Source organism: Monodelphis domestica, chromosome 7 (assembly GCF_027887165.1).
Source record: "Monodelphis domestica isolate mMonDom1 chromosome 7, mMonDom1.pri, whole genome shotgun sequence".
NCBI classification, from domain to species: Eukaryota; Metazoa; Chordata; class Mammalia; order Didelphimorphia; family Didelphidae; genus Monodelphis; species Monodelphis domestica.
This window is the reverse complement of record NC_077233.1, coordinates 151,655,921-151,675,967: the sequence shown is the minus strand read 5'-3', so window position 1 is coordinate 151,675,967 and position 20,047 is coordinate 151,655,921. Positions and strand designations below refer to the sequence as shown.

The 20,047-nt window shown below is 40.2% G+C and overlaps 1 protein-coding gene across 14 annotated transcripts in view; it reads left to right on the top strand.

Annotated features, from left to right (window-relative positions):
* The window catches only part of GRID2IP (Grid2 interacting protein), a 208,483-nt gene that overhangs the window by 129,810 nt on the left and 58,626 nt on the right, over window positions 1–20,047 (top strand). For all 14 annotated transcript variants that reach the window (XM_056805868.1, XM_056805866.1, XM_056805867.1 and 11 more), the window contains 4 exons: window positions 3,097–3,166; window positions 7,108–7,202; window positions 9,027–9,210; window positions 11,765–11,919. In XM_056805868.1, the coding sequence (XP_056661846.1) occupies window positions 3,097–3,166; window positions 7,108–7,202; window positions 9,027–9,210; window positions 11,765–11,919 (504 nt within the window). The remainder of the gene's footprint in view (window positions 1–3,096; window positions 3,167–7,107; window positions 7,203–9,026; window positions 9,211–11,764; window positions 11,920–20,047) is intronic.

Sequence of the window (20,047 nt, the reverse complement as noted above, 5' to 3'; positions counted from 1 at the left end):
ACCACCCATTCCTGCCTTATCCCCTATTGAATGTGGTATATTTCTACCCCAAACTGCTTGTGTGTGTATGAATGTCATCCTTCAGTTTCAATTGTTTTGTTGTTTTTGTTTCCATTTACATGGTTATAGTATTCTGTACTTTGCTTTCCTGGTTCTACTTCTCTCATTGTGCATCGTGATATAAGATATAACTGTTCATATATGATATATGATAATAGAATCCCAGAGCTAGAAGGAACCTTAGCTACCCTCTTCTTCAACCTTACTGTCACACAGAAGAGAAACTAGGACCCAGAAAAGTGACCTGCCCAAAGTCACACGGGCTGTGGGTGAGAGAGGCAAAATTGAATCCAGGTCACCTGCTTCCAAGTCCAGCACTTTTCCATTGTGTTCTGTTCTACATGTAGTCTACATGTCAGACCTTTGGGACAGGAAAGATTTTAAAACCAAGCAAGACTTAGAAAGTCATAAAATGTAAAATAAATAATTCCGACTACATCAGATTAAAAAGGTTTTGTACAAACAAAACTAATGCATCCAAAATTAGAAGGGAAGCAACAAATTGGGAAACAATCTTCATTACAAAAACCTCTAACAAAGATCTAATTACTCAAATTTATAAAGAGCTAAACCAATTGTACAAAAAAACCAAGCCATTCTCCAATTGATAAGTGGGCAAGGGACATGAATAGGCAATTTTCAGTTAAAGAAATCAAAACTATTAATAAGCACATGAAAAAGTGTTCTAAATCTCTTATAATCAGAGAAATGCAAATCAAAACAACTCTGAGGTATCACCTCACACCTAGCAGATTGGCTAACATGACAGCAAAGGACAGTAATGAATACTGGAGGGGATGTGGCAAAGTCGGGACATTAATTCATTGCTGGTAGTTGTGAATTGATCCAACCATTCTGGAGGGCAATTTGGAACTATGCCCAAAGGGTGATAAAAGACTATCTGCCCTTTCATCCAGCCATAGCACTGCTGGGTTTGTACCCCAAAGAGATAATAAGGAAAAAGACTTGTACAAGAATATTTATAGCTGCGCTCTTTGTGGTGGCAAAAAATTTGGAAAATTTGGGGATGCCCTTCAATTGGGGAATGGCTGAACAAATTATGGTATATGTTGGTGATGGAATACTATTGTGCTAAGAGGACTAATAAAGTGGAAGAATTCCATGGAGACTGGAACAACCTCCAGGAAGTGATGCAGAGCAAAAGGAGCAGAACCAGGAGAACATTGTACACAGAGACTGAGACACTGTGGTTCAATCGAACATAATGGACCTCTCTATTAGTGTCAATGCAATGTCCCTGAACAATCTGCAGGGATCTAGGAGAAAAAAGACTACCCACAAGCAGAGGACAAATGGTGGGAATAAAAACACCGAGGAAAGGCAACTGCTTGACTACAAGGATTGAGGGGATATGACTGAGGAGAGACTAAATGAACACCCTAATGCAAATACTAACAACTTGGAAATGAGTTCGGATCAAGGACACATGTGATACCCAGAGGAATCACGCATCAGCTATGGGAGGGGTGGTGGGAGGGTGGGGGGAAGAAAAGAAAATGATCTTTGTTTCCAATAAATAATGTTTGAAAATGACCAAATAAAATAATGTTTAAAGAAAAAAAAAGAATTGATACTTAGTATTGATTCTAAGACAGAAGAGCATCAAGGGCTAGGCAATTGGAATTACCCAGGGTCACACAGCTAGGAACTATCTGAGGTCACATTTGGAACCCAGCATGAGTGTGGAAAGGCTGCTGGGTTTGGAGTCAGAAAATGGGGGTTCAAACCTTTGCTCTGTTTCTTGTGTGACCATGGATAACCTTAGGGAAGCTTTTTCCTCCTCTGTAATAGGAAAGGGTTGGACTAAGCAAGTTTTTTGGGGTTTTTTTTGTCTCCTTCTAAAATGCACCTTTCCAATTCTGTGATCTCTTTGGACCTTACTTTTTTCATTTTTTTAAAATGAGAGAATTTGGATGAGATCATCTTAAAAGCATCTTAAAAGTTTCTTCCAGTCCTAAATCTATGACTCCTTAAGCAGAGAATCCAAAAGTTAAAAGAGAACTCCCAGACTGTCTAGTTTACATGAAGATAAATCCCTTTTTTAATTCTCTGGCAATTGGTCATTCACTCTCCGCTTAAAGTCCTCTTAGAATGGGACAATTACTACCTCTTGAGGCAACTGATTACCTTGTTGGACAACTCTAAATGTGAGAAAGATTTTCCAGGTATTCAGCCAGATATACCTCCTAGAACTCCTATTCATTGCTCTCAACTTTGCCCTCTGGGGTTAAGCAGAACAAGTTTAATATCTCCTCTACCTGGTTCCTCAGTTACATGAAGACAGCTATCATTTCTCCCCTTCCACCTCCCCTCAAGTCTTCTCTACGTCCTCTCTCAGCACCTCTTCCAAACTGCCCCCAAATTTTGGTGACTCTAATCTTCCTATCTAAATTTGAAGTAAATTTTAGTCTGAGATAATGAAAAATGCCCTAAAATTAGCACTTTTCAGCAGTAGAATAGACTGCCTTGGAAGGTTCCCCTGATTAGAAGAACTCTAAGCAAAGACTAGTTGACTACTTATTGGATACGTTGTAGAATATTTCATGTTCTTTTAGATTGAACTTGATGAATTCTGAGATTCCTTCCAACTCTGAGACTCTTGGGTTGAATGCTAGACTTGGAATCTGGAATATTTAAGTTAAAATTCTTCCTTAAATACTTACTAGTTGCATGACTCTTGGCAAGATACTTAAACTGTCTATGCCTCAGTTTCTCAATCTATAAAATGGGAATCATAAGAGCATCTATCTTCCATGGTTGTTGTGAGGATCAAATGAGATTATAAAGTGCTTAGTACATTGTCTGACACACAATAAGTATTATATAAATGTTAGCTATTATTTTTGTTGTTATTATTATTATTATTGTTACTATTATCATATCCCCCAAGCATTACAGAGCCTGCCCTAGTGGAATTATCAGCACTCCTAGGAACAATTGTTATTTTACCTGAGAATTTTGTAACAATATGGAAGGCTGCACAATTAACATATATATTTTTCTCCTTGATTCTAGGGAGTCCAGCTGAAAATGCTTCCCTCAAGCCAGGAGACCACATCTTATTCCTTAATGGTTTGGATATGAGGTCAGGAGCTGCTACTTAAACCAATGTTTCCCAAAGTAATCAGGATATTCCTGCTTTAATTAGTAATCCCATGATTCATTAATTATTATTTATCTAGCTTCAAAGTCATGCTCTTTCTCTTCCATCACCATATTCTAGTCTCACATATCAATTTTTCCTTCAGAATGTCTCTTATATCCTTTCCATTCCCATTGCTACTATTCCAAACCAAGTTCTTGTCACTTCAGGACTAGATTACTACAAAGGCCTCCCAACTAACTCCCATTATGCCAATTCTAAACTCTCCCATCCATCTGGTATGCTGCCACTACATTAATATTCCTACGACATTTATTTTATCAAGTCAACTTTCTCTTGCTTGAGAAATGTAATAGGGGATTATTTAAGTAGAAATGATAATTCAAGATTAGATCTGCCAGTCTCCTCTCTTCCTCCCTCCTTCCTCCACAGAAATCAAGATGGCTCCCAAATTTCTTCCTCTACCTGTCAGAGACTCTTGTAATCTGAACTCACTATTCTCATCTCCCCCTGCTCCCCACCATGCATAGTGTATAGATCATCTCCTTAATTCCATGGGAACTTCCTCTTCAGCTGGCATATGTTCCCTCCACTCTCCCCCCTAGGAAAATCCAGTTCATTGTAATAAATGATAATCTGTGTGGAAACTATTTCTGGTTGTTGTAATAGGAATATACTCTGGCAGACTAGAGAGCTGTTTCTAGGGGATACCCGAGGCTGTCTAATTATAATGGAGATAGATGAGAGATGATGAGAGATATAGAGCTGCTGCTTGTGGGGTGCTCTGGAGCTGCCTATTGATCCCTATTAATGGCTAATAAATCAAACTATTTCCTACCCTCCACCCTTCACCTCCCAGTCTTCCACCCGAAGCCCTACTGCCACCCTTTCCCCTCCCCTGGTCTTAAGTCAGTCACCTTTCTATATAACTCAAAGGTGAACTGTGAGATTTAGAGAAGATACTCTTGTTCTCTTTCTCAGGTAAGGAGGTTTATTGGGAAAAATAGGAAAGGATGGAAATTGAGGTGAGAGGGATGAGGGTGTCCCTAATCTCTAAGGAGAATTAAGAGTGTGTAGGAAATGTCAGTCCAGCCACAACTGTGACTCAGAGACAGCCAGAGAGATGGAGGACAAGTTTTTTCTTCTTTTCTTCTTTCTTTAGTCAGATAATCTCTGCTTGAGTAATTCAAATCCAAACTCTGTCAAAAGCCACAAAGGTCTCTCTCTCTCTCTCTGCCTAAGTCAGGAAAAGCCAGTCTCTTTTGATCAGGAACCCCAGAGAAGAGGTTTTTCCCTTGGTCAGTAACCGAGAGAGAGAGAGAGAGAGAGAGAGAGAGAGAGAGAGAGAGAGAGAGAGAGAGAGAGAGAGAGAGAGAGAGAGAGAGAGACAGAGAGAGAGAGAGACAGAGAGAGACAGAGAGAGACAGAGAGAGACAGAGAGAGACAGAGAGAGACAGAGAGAGAGAGAGAATCAGTTCCTCCCCCTGGCCAGCTTCCAATTGCCTCTCCTGGGAACATTCCGTTTGGAATCTTTGCCTTGATTTGCAGATCAGATCCTTCACCTTGGTCTGCATGCCTGGCTTGTTCTGCAAATCCTCTCTTTCTTCATGCCTCTTCTACATCATCCTCCAAGGCCTTTTCTGACTCTCTCAGCTCTCAATATTTTCACTTTCTTGTGAATTCTTGTAGCACTTAGAGGCTATATCACACAGTCTAGCACCTAGAATTCAATATGATCTTGTGTTTGCTAATTATTCCATGTGCGTGGTTCTCTTCTAAGTATATTATAAACTCCCTTAAAAGAGAAAGTTATAATCATCTTTTGGATCCTCCAGCACAGGGATAGTTGAACAGTGAAGTCAAATTGGCTTATTAACTTCAAATTGACCCCAGTAGAGGAGGTGGGTAGACATCCCTCCCCTTTTGGCATTTCTCTAGCTTGACAAATAAGAGGCATTGGTATAGACACTGGTAGGTGGTGTGATCAGTTTGGACTATTGCATCTAGGAGTAGGTTAAGAGTGAAGACAGTGAGATAAATCATTACCCTTTTGTCCAACAGGCTTGAGGAATGAAATCATGAGTCAAGGAAATCTGGTGACATTACACAACTCAAATGACATAATTCAATATCCCTATAGGTCTTGGCAGATCTGAAAGATCTTCTTAAACAGAATATCAAAGTCCTGGTATGAGCAAAAGGACTTTGGCTGGATGTGATGTACAGCTTTTCCAGCAATGCATCTAGAAGTACTAAAAATAGTTGACCTTCTCAAGTTTCACATGATAGTTCCTTCACTCAATTCATACATTAGAATATATATACAAAATACAAAGTAATGTCGAGGTGGCTCTAGCAGGGAAACCCCAAGGACAGATGTCCACAGGGATACAAGCAGTCACATATTGCTGAAATAGTGGAAAAACTGGCAAGTATAAGCTTTTGTAGGAGGTAGCACTTGGGCTCAGCTTTGGAGGAAGCCAGAGATTCTTTGAGACAGAAGTGAGGAGGGACATTATTCTAGTCATGGGAGACAGCAATGGCAAAGCCACCAGGACAAGAGATGGAAGTATCATGCAGAGAGAACAGGAATAAGACCAGCTGGACTATGCCACCCAGAGTGTGAAAGGGAATATTGAATAATGGATCTGGAACAATAGGTAGGTTGGGCGAGATTGAAAAGACCTTTAAATGACAGAGATATTTGTGCTTGATTTTGGAGGTGGTAGGTAACCTCAAGAGTTTATTGACAGGGACGCAACAGTGGATTGAGAGCCAGGCCTAGAGATGGGAGGTCCTAGGTTCAAATCTGGCCTCAGACACTTCCCAGCTGTGTGACCCTGGCTAAGTCACTTGATCCCCATTGCCTAGTCAATACACAGTATTGACTCCAAGACAGAAGGTAAGGGTTTAAAAAAAAAAGGTTATTGACAGGGAAGTGATCTGATGAAATCTTGACTTTTGGAAAATCACTTTGACTACTGTGTGAAAGATAGGTCAAAAAGGGGAGAGACTTGAGGAAGGAAGACCATTTCAGTGTTCCATTTGACTATCATATCCATATCAACTAGCATAGAGCAGTTAATTAAATTCTGATTGATCGAGGGTTTGAACTTGGATGGTGGTCAAGTGAGCAGAGAGAAGGGTATATGTGCAAGAGACGTTACAGAGACAAAATCAATCAGACTTGGCAACCCAGTGGATTGGGGAGAGGTGAAGGAGAAGGAGGAATTGAGAACATCCCCAAGGTTGCGGGCTTGGGTTCCTGGAAGGAGAAGCAGTGCCTTCGATAGAGGCAGGAAAGTTTGGAATAGAGAAGTGTGTACAGGAAGGAAAGATGAATTCAATTTTGAATATGCTGAGTTTGAGATGCCTATAGGAAATCTCAGTATGTCTAAAATGCAAATGGGAATATAGGACTAGAATTCATAAGAGACTGAGTTTGGATATATAGATATAGGAATCATTTGCATGGAACTGAAAATTAAGTCCAATGGAGCTGATGAGAAGGGGGAAGGGGAAAGCAGAGACTGGCTACTGAACCTGGGGCAAAGTAGGCTTAGCAGGTTGTGGTGTCAAAAAAATAGCCTTGTAGGTGGTTGATCCCAGCTATAACAAGTTAGTGCCAGGGCACAAGGGCCCTATGACTTCTCTTTGGCAATAAGAATAAGACCTCATCTAGAGGGAGACAGTAGCTTTCTCTCTACGTGATGCACAAAAGTGAGAAGACAGGTAATACCTCTGTTGTGCAAGGAAAAGTGGTCAGAGGCATTGGGGTCAGTCTGGAAAGCAGAGAGGCATAGCCAAAATTGGATTTCCCTGAGATTGTGCCAATCTGAGTCTCCTGTTTCATCTCTGCTGCCTCAAACTCCTGAAGTATCCTGGGGTGGGATAAAAGGCAATTTTATCCTTCATTTTTGCAGGAACTGCTCCCATGACAAAGTGGTCTCCATGTTGCAGGGAAGCGGGGCAATGCCAACACTCGTGGTAGAAGAAGGATTGGTGCCATTTCCCAGTGGTAAGATTCCCCCATTCTGCCCTCTAGGAGAAACTTCCCCAAATGCCCGAGCTAGTGATTGACTCTGGAGATGGAAATTCTATGAATAGCAGGATATAATTTGGAGATTGTTAACCTTCACAAATATCCTCATTGTGGGGCGGAAGTGATCCCAGGCTCTGGATGTCAATGAAGGACAAATTCTGGTAAGGCTTACCAAAATGAAAAGGGATTAAGCATAGCTATTATGTTCCTATTGAAGGAGGACCAGCTAATAATAGGATCCAGATAATAACAATTACAGTACATTTACACAGCACCTAACTGCTTAGCCTCCAAAGTGGGTTCCCCTTTTTCCTTTTCCCCCTTTACTCCTTCCCCCACTCCATGAGGGACATGGCCTCACCTCAAAGGGTTTGCCATTTCCTGATTTTAATCAAATTTCTGGACACTTATTGAGATGCAAATTCCCCAGAATGGGGGGGGGCAAACCTCAAACCACTTTATCTAGCTAATATTGGAGCTACAATAAATTGACAGTCATCTCAGAGTTCAGAGAATCAAGTCCAGGTTATATACCTGGAAAGCAGCAAGAAAGTCTCAGGAGGAAAAGGAGAGAGGAAGGAGGGCACTAAAGATCCTGACTCCCCAGTTTCATTGAAGACCAGCCCTTTTTTTAAGGACTAGAAGAAATCCCCACTTTTTTGCACTGGCCATTTCCCAGGACTTGATTGCAATCCTTTCTTATTTATCTTTCCCTTGGAAAGTCCTTTTCTTAGGCTAACTGGGTGACTCAGTAGATTACGAGCCCTGTCTAGACACAGGGGGTCCTGGGTTCAAATATGGCCTCTGATACTTTTTAAATTTTTTATATATTTTTAAAATTTTAAATATTTTTCCATATTTGCATGATTCATTTTTTTCTCTCCCTCTTCCCTCCCCCTTCCCAGAGCTGACAAGCAATTCCACTGGGTTATACAAATGTTTCTGACACTTCCTAGCTGTGTGTGTAACCCTGGGCAAGTCACTTAAGCCCCATTACCTAGCCCTTACCACTCTTCTGCCTTGGAACCAAAGCACACTATTGATTCTAAGACAGAGAGTAAGGATTTTTTTAAATCCTTCTCTTCCTTTAAGATGTCACTCAAGGGGCAGCTAGGTGGCTCAAGGGATAGGGTCCCAGGCCTGGAGATGGAAGGTCCTGGGTTCAAATGTGGCTTCAGTCACTTCTAAGCTGTGTGACCCTGGGCAAGTCATTTAACCCCCCTGTCTAGCCCTTACCACTCTTCTGCCTTGGAACTGATACTTGGTGTCAATTATAAGACAGAACATAAAGGTTTTCAACAAACAAAAAGATGCCACTCATGCCCCATTTTCTGCCCGAAGCTTTTCCTGTCCTCCTCCCCCTGTCTACTTTAGTGTTAACTCTTTTGCATATATGTGTATTTTTAAATTTTATATTTATGCCATCTAGGTTTTTATATCTACTTATAGTCTCCCCAGAGTGCCCCCTCATTGTTTCCTTCTTTATACGTGTCTGTGTGTATGTATATCCCCAGAGCCTAGCACAGGTGGGCACCTACTAACTAGTTGCCTGATTAATTGGGAGTGGGAGGGGGGTCTCTTCCTAGCTCCTTCTTCCCCTGACCAAACCAGCTATTTATAACCTGGCCATGGGAGATGTTAAGGGGATTGTCAGGAGTGACCATTTCTTTTGGCCTTTGGTTTCCGCCTCCCTGGGCCCTAGAGCAATGATGACAGCAGAGCCAGAGTGGGAAAAATGCCACCTTGCTTCTGGAGAGTCAGAGACACGTACCTCCTTTTTGCTTCCTTGTGCGTCCATAGACTCAGATTCTCTGGATTCTCCCAACCCTTCCTCGGCACTGACCTCCCTGCAGTGGGTGGCGGAGATCTTGCCTGGGAGCATCCGAATCCAGGGCAAGACTTTCAGCCAACAGTTGGAGCACCTGCTGACGCCTGCGGAACGCTACACCATCTGCAGAGCCCTCGAATGCTTCTTCCAACACAGGTGCCCATGCCCTAGGTCTCCTGCCTTGTGGGAGCTGCTGGGAAGGTTTGGGGTGGGGAAGACAAGGCAGCATGTGAATATCCCATTTCTTCCCCCATCCCTAGTGGTTAGCGTCCTCAGAAAGTCCCTTTGCCTGGAAACCCAGTGGCTACTCTGGGGACTGACCAGAGAGAGTGCCAGATGGGTCCCAAAGTGCATTCTTCCTCTTTCCCTTCCAGTTCATCTTTGAGATCTCTGCTTCGGGAGTTGGGGTGGGTGGATGGATCTTTGGAACCATAGACAAGATCCCTAGGAAGCCATAGAACCAAGATGTCAGAGCTGGGAGGGCCCCTTGAATGGAGACTATCAAGGTCAAAAGGAACCTTCAGACAAAGAATGTAACAGTAGCTGATATGTACACCTCACTTCATGGAGTACAAAATGCTTTACATACATTTTCTCATTGGTGCCTCACAATTCTCATTTCAATACCACAGTGATTATTCTCCCCATTTTACAGATCAAGAAGCAGGTTTTGGACCCAAGGACACACAGTGATTAAGTGTTGGAAATCAGATTTGAATACAGGTCTTTCTGACTCCAAGCCTGGTGCTTTCTATACTCAGCCCTTTTTATCCCTCTGATGCTCAGTAACTGCCTTAGAAGATGTCAGAGCTGGAAGAGGCCTTTATAACCTAAAAAACCAAAATGATGGATGGAGCTGGGAGTTTAGCTGCTCATTTTACAGAGGAGGAAACCAAGGTCCAAGAAAACAAAGCAACTTGTCCAGGGTCATAAACAAATTCACGAGGGATCCAAGACCAGAACTCAGAACTCTTGGTTGAGTGGTTTTTCTGTTTTTCTGTTGTTCCATTATGGAAAAAAAATACCTGGAGTTCAAATCTGACCCTGGGCAAGTCACTTAACCCTGTTTGCCTCAGTTTCTTCAACTTTATAATAAGGTTAATAATAATAATACCTACCTAGCAGGACTGTTATGAGGATCAAATGAGATAATATTTGTCAATGCATCTAGCACAGAGGCGATATGTAACTGCTTATTCTCTTCTCCTAATTTCAGGAGACATCAAGGCTCATTAACTAGGAGGGTACATTTGGACACTAAAAATTCCTTCCTGTTCTTTGGCCAGAAATCCTCATAGAACACTGAAGTTTCTCCATTTTTTTTTAAATTTCATTTCTTCTGCTTTGGAATCTTTATTAAAATTTAATTATAGATATAACCCAGAAAGTTCCCTTTTGGCTCTAGCTTATAAAGTCCCCTGGCCTGTATACAACTTATATATCTATATCTAGAATCCCAGAAGTATTCCACACTTCCACAGAGTTTACTGGAAGCTGAGAGAGATCTCTTTTCCAACTTATAGCACTTTCCTATTAGAATTTCCTAAGGCTCCTCCAAGCTGAAAGTGGTCTGTACTTAAGAGCACAGATGGAGGCTGGAGTGACTATAGGGGAGTAGCCATCTGTATAAGGAGAGCATACATGGGTGCAAAGGAAAATCTGGCCAGCAGTTTGGGGTCAGCTACATGCATTGCCTCTTTATGCAGCAATTATAGCCAGAGATTCACTGATTTGGGTGATAGGTCAGTTCCCTGGCTATGAAGAGCTGGAACATGAGAACTGCCATTTGGGTGCTCTTGGGAAATAACATGTTGGGGCCAGTTCCAAGATTCATTATAACTTTTGTACCCCTAAGTGCACTGAGGCCTCATTCATTGTGTGCCTCTTGTGTGAATTACAAGACTTGTTCTTATTGAATAATTCAGATTCTATTAAATTGAAAGTGTTTTGTAAACCAATGTATCCAAAATTAGAAGAGAAACAAGAAACTTGGAAAAAAATTTATAGCAAATCTCTCTTATAAAGGCCTTATTTCTCAAATATATAGAGAACTGAGTTAAATTGATAAAAACTCTAATTATTCCCCATCAGTCCATATCAAAGAATTAAGAACAAGCAGTTTCAAGATGAAGAAATCAAAGCCATCAATAATCATGTGAACAAATGTTCTAAATTACTCTTGATTAGAGAAATTCAAAACAAAACAACTCCTAGGTACCACCTGACACCTACCAGATTGGTCAATATGACAGTAAAGGACGATGATAAATAATTGCAAGGCTTTTTGATGAATGTTGTCCAATGGGACCTGAACTCAGCAGGTTAGTCTTGCCTACTCATGTCTTGGAAGAGTAGCTGGCCCTTGAGGAGCTTCCATGGGTCCTGTCTGATCATGAGGATCAACTAAGAACATGACTTGAATCATGTAGGAATCCCTATGTCGATAGGGAAGTGAATACATACCAATGAGCAGCTTTGAAGGTTCTTTCTTTCCCAACATCTAGGGTAAGAAAATCTCACCAGAAGAAAAATATATGCTGAGCCAGGTTCTAAGGGCTCCAAGTTTAGCCCCTTTCTGAAAATATACTCTCCTAAGAGAAGATCAGGTTATGTTTTCCAGGTTGGGGGTTTGCTCCCAGGTCACAACGAGGCTTCCTTTCAAGCTTCTTTCAGTCCCATTCTCAGAACCATAACTGTCTCTCTCTAACAGAAACATAGATACCCTCATTGTGGATATCTACCCTGTGCTGGACACTCCAGCCAAACAGGTCCTATGGCAGTTCATCTACCAGCTGCTGACCTACGAGGAGCAGGAACACTGCCAACAGAAGATTGCTCGGTTTCTGGGCTACAAGTCAATGACAGGTAAGCAGCAAGATTCTGGATCCATAACTGATGCTAGTTAGCCAGAGTATCCTTTTTACTTAGAAGGGATATTTCTGTACAAGTGAATGTGAAAGCTAGGGCTCACTGAAGGCTAGGTTATCCCTGGGGGTGTGAAGGACTCTGGGTATAAAATGCTTGTATCTAGGACTTTAAAAAAGATTAAATACACCTGACAATACCACATGGGCTCACGGTCTTTAGTAGCACCAAGCCATTGGTCTGGGGGGATAGGAGATGGAGCCAAGGTGGGGCTAACTGAGGAGAATCTCAACTGGCTCTGAGCAGCCAGAGTTGGTTAAAAAAAAATGTGCTAAATACCATTATTTCCATACTGTTAAAGGACTGTAAATGCTTCTAGCACTTTCAAAATTTGACACCCATGAGCAAAGCCTCAGGCACCCCACCCTGTTAGGGCTCCTGGAGAAATTATCCTCCTTGCTTACTTTGGGAGCAAGAGTAAAGCCTTATTATGTAATTTGGTCTTAATCTTGTGTGTTTCCCTGGTGGATACCATGATGAGGTGATGACTTATGTGCTGGGTTAGGTCATAATTGTTAGTTTTAAGGTCTTATACCAAAGTAAATATCAGTGAAGCCAGAAATGGTACATGTGCCATGATGTTCCTGAAGAAAAATGGTCATGGGGGACAGATGGATGGCTCAGTGGATTGAAAGCCAGGTCTAGAGATGACTCTGGGCAAATCACTTAAAGCCCATTGCCTAGCCCTTACTGCTCTTCTGCCTTGGAACAATAAAAAACACTCAGATTAATTCTAAGGTGGAAGGTAAGGGCTTAAAAAAAAGACAAAAGAAAAACATTGTGCAATGTACATCTAGGATCATCCTTCCTGTCTAGTCTGAGATGGGAATTTGTGTGTTGATTTGATCAATCAGAGATTTGAACTTACCTTCCATTTGTTTTGAATTTGGGTCTATCAACAACCACAAAATTGATCCCACAGGCACTGCCCCCCTGGGTGGTACCAGGCTAATTGTGGAACTGGGATTGGTTCCTGGGGAGTGATGAGAGAGAGCTAGTGAGTGTAGTAAGGATTTATAAGATAAGACCCAGTAGGAAGCTGGGGTGGGGTGTTGTTTTCTGAGGTTGAGATTCAGAGACAGACACTGAGTTGTTAGGCTCTGGATTATTAGGTTAGGAAATTCTTCACCTGCTTTCTATATTTCTCTCTTATTTTCTTTTTCTTACTAATAATTCTAGCTATAAACAGTCTTGTGACAAGGGTTAATTACAATTTTGGCGACTATCCATTCTAATCATTATGCTAGGAATGTGGCTGACTTCAGTTTTGTCTAGTAAACTTTATCTTGGGATTGGATGTAGGGTTTCTGGTTCTGGATTCAGTTCTATAGAACTTTAAATTTTTTGTAGTTTTACTTCTCCTGAGGTGAGCAAAAACCATCTAAAATATTTGGTGGTTAATTGTTTTGGTTTATTTGACTCTTTGTGACCCATTTGGGATTTTTTTAGCAAAGATACTGGAGTGGTTTGCATTACCTTCTCAAGCTCACTTTATAAATGATGAAACTAAGGCAAACATGGTTAAGTGATTTATCTAGGTTCATACAGCTGGTGTCTGAGACCTGATTTGAACTCAGGTCTTCCTGATTCCCAGCCTGATACTCAGTCCACTGTATCACAGAGTTGCCTAAATCTATTTCTGGTCAAAGGGGACTGAGGGAAGGAGAATGTGCCCACCATAGGACAGGGTCTGGTGGCCAGAGGTATGAGTATGAAGAAGAGATAATTCCCAAGAGCTGCAATACTGTCTATAGTCCTGGAAGGCAAAGTAGAATGGAAGGATGAGTAAAAGACTTGAATGGTACTATTTACTGTAAGATTTATGGAGATTTTTGACTCCTTACCCTTGTACTGAGCCATAGGTAATAGAGCCCCCTTCTTCATAGCCACAGGAGACAATTTCTTTCTTCAAAACACAGAACTGCCAGCAACATCCATCCGTATGGGTCTTTCTGGAGGGAGCTCTAAGAGCAAAGAGAGTAAATCGGGGCTCAGGGGATTCATTAGTCTTTCCTAGTAGTTACTTCCAAAAGGTGTCAATTTAAAAAGAAATGTGAATTTCCTGTTAAGTCATTGGAAAAAAAAGACAACTCATGCAAAACATATATCTGAAGTTTATTGGAATGAAATTATGGGGTGTGTTTGGTCTTTGGTCACATATAGGCAGAAATACATCTTCTGAGGTTTCTCAGATTGCTTCCTGGACAGGTTATGACCCTTTGGACCTACAGGGAATAGAGGGAGGGTCTTCTGGCTTTGGGTCCACTGCTGACCCCTACAATGTAAATGCAAAAGTTCCTAGCAGCCCATAGGTAGTGTTGTTTTTTCCATATGTGCAGAAAGTTATCTTTCTTCCTGAGATGGAATTTGAGTTTTCTTTTAGTTTTCTTTGCTTCTAAGATCCATGCCATGTGGGATCATGGAATCAGAAGCCAGTATTAAAATTTACCTTCATATTAAACAATACATATTATGTTATACATTCATTATATTATACATTATATTATATTATCTTTACATATAAATCTATATTATATGACATATATAATAATATTTTTACCTTTATATAATATTCACAGCCTGAGTCTGTGAAAAAGTCTTCCTGATGCCTGACAGGTCCAGCCTGAGAAGGGAAACCTTTTATTTATTTATTTAGAATTGTTTTCCAAGGTTACATGATTCATGATTCTCCCCACCTCCCGCTCTCTACCCCCCCCCAAACTGACAAGCAGTTCCACTGAGTAATACATGTATCATTGTTCAAAACCTATTTCTATGTTATTCATATTTTCAGTAGAGTGATCTTTTAGCATCAAAAACCTTAATCATACTATGTGATTGATCACATATTTTTCTAATGCATTTCTGGTTCCACAGTTCTTCCTCTGGTGGATAGCATTCTTTCTATGAGAAATTCCCTCAGAATTGTCCTGTATCATTGCATTGCTGCAAGAAAATAGAAAAATAGAAAAGTCTATTACATTCGATTATGCCACAGTGTATCAGTCTCTGTATACATTGTTCTCCTGGTTCTGCTCCTTTCACTCTGCATCAATTCCTGGAAGTCGTTCCAGTTCACATGGAATTCCTCCATTTCTTTATTCCTTTTGGCACAATAGTATTCCATCACCAACAGATACCACAGTTTATTCAGCCATTCCCCAATTGATGGACACCCCCCTTATTTTCCAATTTTTTGCCACTACAAAGAGTGTGGTTATAAATATTTTTGTACAAGTCTTTTTCCTTATTTCTTTGGGGGTACAAACGCTGCCTTGGTATGACTGGGTCAAAGGGTAGGCATTCATTTAAAGCCCTTTGGCATAATTCCAAATTGTCCTCCAGAATTATTGGGCCAAGAGAAACCTTTTAAAGGGGTAATTTGCATATGATTTCATTGTTTGTCAAATAATGGAGCAAGCAGTGACCAGATGGATCAAGTTTAAGAAATCAGGATCAGTTTTAGAAAGGGAAACATGAGGGAATTTTAAACAAAAAAAATCAAAATTAGAGAAATACAGACATATTATTTATATTCCAACACAATGTTTTTCTGTCTAGAATCACACAAAGCATATTTATTGTTTTAAAAGAGGGAATAAGGGGGCAGCTGGGTAGCTCAGTGGATTGAGAGCCAGGCCTAGAGATGGGAGGTCCTAGGTTCAAATCTGGCCTCAGACACTTCCCAGCTGTGTGACCCTGGGCAAGTCACTTGACCCCCATTGCCTAGCCCTTACTACTCTTCTGCCTTGGAGCCAATACACAGTATTGACTCCAAGACAGAAGGTAAGGGTTTAAAAAAAAATAAAAAATAAAAGAGGGAATAAAAATTCATCTGGACAATACTTAGATTTCCTATTAACTACTTTTAGTAGTTTTTAGTGTAAGCCTAGTCCCCAAAGCCATTGGAATCACAAATCCCACCCCACCCCTCAAGCAGAAAAGGTGCATTGATCTCTCCATACTAATGGGCTTTCAGACTGGAGTTATATTTTAAATAATATTTCTAAATTTTATTTGATACCATCTTAACCTGAAATTTGTCATTTGGTTTATTTCCTCTTGTGTCTTGTGTTGGGGAAGGTTTGTTTTTTTTTTACCAATTTCATTTTTTCCCTTTGATTCTTTCAGGGTATTTTTACTCTTTTTGTATGAAAAATTCTGGTTTTCGATTCTTACTTTAATTGCTATTTGAACATATTTTTCATGTAATATTACATTCTATAATATTTTTATTGTCAGAATTCTTTTATTCATACATTTATTTGAGACTGTTTTCCTCTAAACAATTTTTCTTTTCTCATTCTTGACTTTGCTTTTAAAGAACTGTGTCACTATTTTGAATTCATCCTTAGTTCTTTGCACTTACTTTCATCTTTTACATATACTATGAAATCAGAGTTAATCACTGGTTTCCCTATGTATCTACCTTTTTCTCCAAAAAATTCCTCTTTTTACTCTCCATTAGAATAGTTTATGTCTTCAGATTTTCCTCCCTGAAGAGATTCCAATCCCTTTTAGTTGAATTTTCCTGGTAGATTTTCTAAATGTTTTCCTATTGGCTCTCCCTAAGAGTATATATACAAAACTATTCTCAGCTTTCCTCTCTTCATCTTGAAATTTAAGTTGTTGCTTGCCTATTATCTGGTTATATTGATTTTATAGAATGTTTTTGTTTTTATAAAATTAAATGCATCTACTTTGTTTCTTGACATCTTTTTCCATTTGTTTGATACTATAAGAATTTTTCTCCCATCTGGAATGTGTGTGTATTCATTCTGGGAGGCTTTTTTATGGGCTGCTCTTGGGATACCTATTTCATTCTACTTCAGAGTTCACCTATACAAGCTGCAGCTCTTCTTTTCAGCTGCATTGTGAATCCATACCTGCTATTGTAGTGCTCTCAGACCAACCCTCAAAGCAAGGAAAGACAGCTAAATAGACACAGTAAATAGAGCAGTCATCTTAGAGCCTGAAAGACCCAAGTTCATATCCTACTTCATATGATTACTTAGCTGTCTGACTCTGAGCAAGTTAAGATTATGTTTAGGAACGGGGGACTTTATGTAAAAGAGGTAATGATCTGTGAGAGCAAGGTCCTGGCAAGAGTTAGAGGGATAAAGATCTACAACACAGATAGTCTTGGCACCAAGGATCACATTTTTCCTTTTGAAATGAGAGGAAAGGAAGAGAGGACAAGTGAAAGAGGGATTTATTAAGCTAAGTTAAACCTAAATTGAAAAAGTCACTGAGAAAAAGAGTGAAAGAATGTCAAGGAGATATCTTGACCTGGAGTGGGTTAACAGGGAACTGGATCAGGACATTGGAAGATTAGGTGGTCTTGGACCTTAAAGAACTGTCTCAGTTTTCCAAGGTATCAACTCTTCTATCTATCTATTCATCCATCTATCTATCCATGTATCCAACTATCCATCCATCTATCCATCTATCCATCCACCCATCCATCTATCCATCCACCCATCCATCTCTCCATCCATCTCTCCATCTATCTCTCCACCTATCTGTCTGTCTATCTATCTATCTATCTATCTATCTATCTATCTATCTATCTATCTATCTATCTATCTGTCTGTCTGTCTGTCTGTCTGTCTGTCTGTCTGTCTGTCTGTCTACTGAATCTATTCATCTATCTATTTCACCAGCAGGGAGTTACTACTAACCTGATCCTATTCACAGTTTTTAAAAAAGCAAGGAATGGTTTACCCATTGTCCTATGTACATCCTGGCAGTTGTGTAACCAACCCAACACCAGAGGGTGCTCAAGGTAATGGCAAAGTTCTCCAAAGCTCTCAGAAAACTCTACCTCTAACTTTCAGCCTTCATGAGCATTAACTATTCACCTTATTAGAACTAGGACCCCCTAGAAGTTTCCAATATCCTTTCAGCAGGTTCACAAGGTTGAAACCATTTTCATAATACCAAGATGTTTTAATTTCTAATATGGTAAACATTGATAGGTCTAATTCACATAAGCAAAAGGAGTGAAATAGCTAAGTGCCACAGTGGATAGAGCACCAGGCCTAGGGTCAGAAGGATCTGGGTTCACATCTGACCTCTGGCACTTTCTTTCTGCATGTCCCTCCACAAATCACTTAACCCCATTTGCCTAGCCCTTGCCCTTCTGTCTTAGAATTGTTACTGACAGAACGTAAGGACCTTTAAAAAGCAATCATGTAAAAAGGGTCCCAGGACCAAAAACCTTGAGAACCACCAGTCTGGATATTTTATAGCTGTTGTGGATTTTCTGATTAGAGTCTTTACTCACAGATCCCCTCCCACCCAAGAGGAGAATCCTGCCCTTTATCCTGGTCAGCTCTATCTCCCTGAACCTGTGAACATGTGAATAACTTTCCTGTCCCCATTTCCCCTTGGAAAGCTCCTATGCCACAAATAATGGCCTAATAGAAAGAATTCCTGACTAGTTATCAAGAGACCTGAATTCTAGCTCTGATTCTACCATTAATTTGCTATATGACCTTGGGCAAGTCTCTTCCCTTTCCTGCATCTCAGTTTCCTCCTCTGTAAAATAAGGGAGTTAGACTATTTGATCTCCAAGGTCTCATTTAGCTGTAAAGCTCTAATTCTATACTTTCTGAAAGATCAATCATCCAAATAGTGTTTTGTTAAATATGTATTAATACTTCAATTCAAATATGTATTAATACTTCAATTATATATTATTATTACTATATTATTCTATTATATATACATATTACGCATGGGCATAGATGTCTTTTTCCTTTACTTAGTCTGCCACCCTACTTTATTTCTTTTTTTCTAAAAGCCCTTCCACAGTCTTTGGCTTTGCTCTGCATTTAAGGGCATACTTTTTCCCCTTCATGTAGTCCGTGTTCCAAGCAAACTGACCTACTTGATGTTTCCTGTTCAAACCATTCCATTTCCCCTCAACCAGTTCTCTCCTTAGAATGCTTTCTCCTCATTTTAGTCTCTTGGAATCTCTAATTCTCTCCAAAGCTTAGATAACAACAACTCCTATAATAATAGCTACAATTATAAATATACATATGTATATATATTTATATATAGATATAAATATATACAGTAGGATCTCATTTTTTGTGAACTCAATACATGCAAATGCAGGCATACTCAATGGGCGATCTTTTTTTTTTTGCCTTTATTTATTTTTTTTTTAAATATATTTTATTTGATCATTTCCAAGCATTATTCGTTAAAGACATAGATCATTTTCTTTTCCTCCCCCCCACCCCCCATAGCCGACGCGTAAGTCCACTAGGCATTAGATGTTTTCTTGATTTGAACCCATTGCTTTGTTGATAGTATTTGCATTAGAGTGTTCATTTAAAGTCTATCCTCTGTCATGTCCCCTCAACCTCTGTATTCAGGCAGTTGCTTTTTCTCGGTGTTTCCACTCCCATAGTTTATCCTTTGCTTATGAATGGTGTTTTTTTTCTCCTGGATCCCTGAAAGTTGTTCAGGGACATTACACCGCCCCTAATGGAGAAGTCCATTACGTTCGATTATACCACAGTGTATTAGTCTCTGTGTACAATGTTCTCCTGGTTCTGCTCCTCTCGCTCTGCATCACTTCCTGGAGGTTGTTCCAGTCTCCATGGAACTTCTCCACTTTATTATTCCTTTGAGCACAATAGTATTCCATCACCAACATATACCACAGTTTGTTCAGCCATTCCCCAATTGATGGGCATCCCCTCGTTTTCCAGTTTTGGGCCACCACAAAGAGCGCAGCTATGAATATTTTTGTACAAGTCTTTGTGTCCATTATCTCTTTGGGGTACAGACCCAGCAGTGCTATGGCTGGGTCAAAGGGTAGATATTCTTTTGTCGCCCTTTGGGCATAGTTCCAAATTGCCCTCCAGAATGGTTGGATCAGTTCATAACTCCACCAGCAATGAATTAATGTCCCTACTTTGCCACATCCCCTCCAGCATTCATTACTTTCCTTTGCTGTTATGTTAGCCAATCTGCTAGGTGTGAGGTGATACCTCAGAGTTGTTTTGATTTGCATCTCTCTGATTATAAGAGATGTAGAACACTTCTTCAT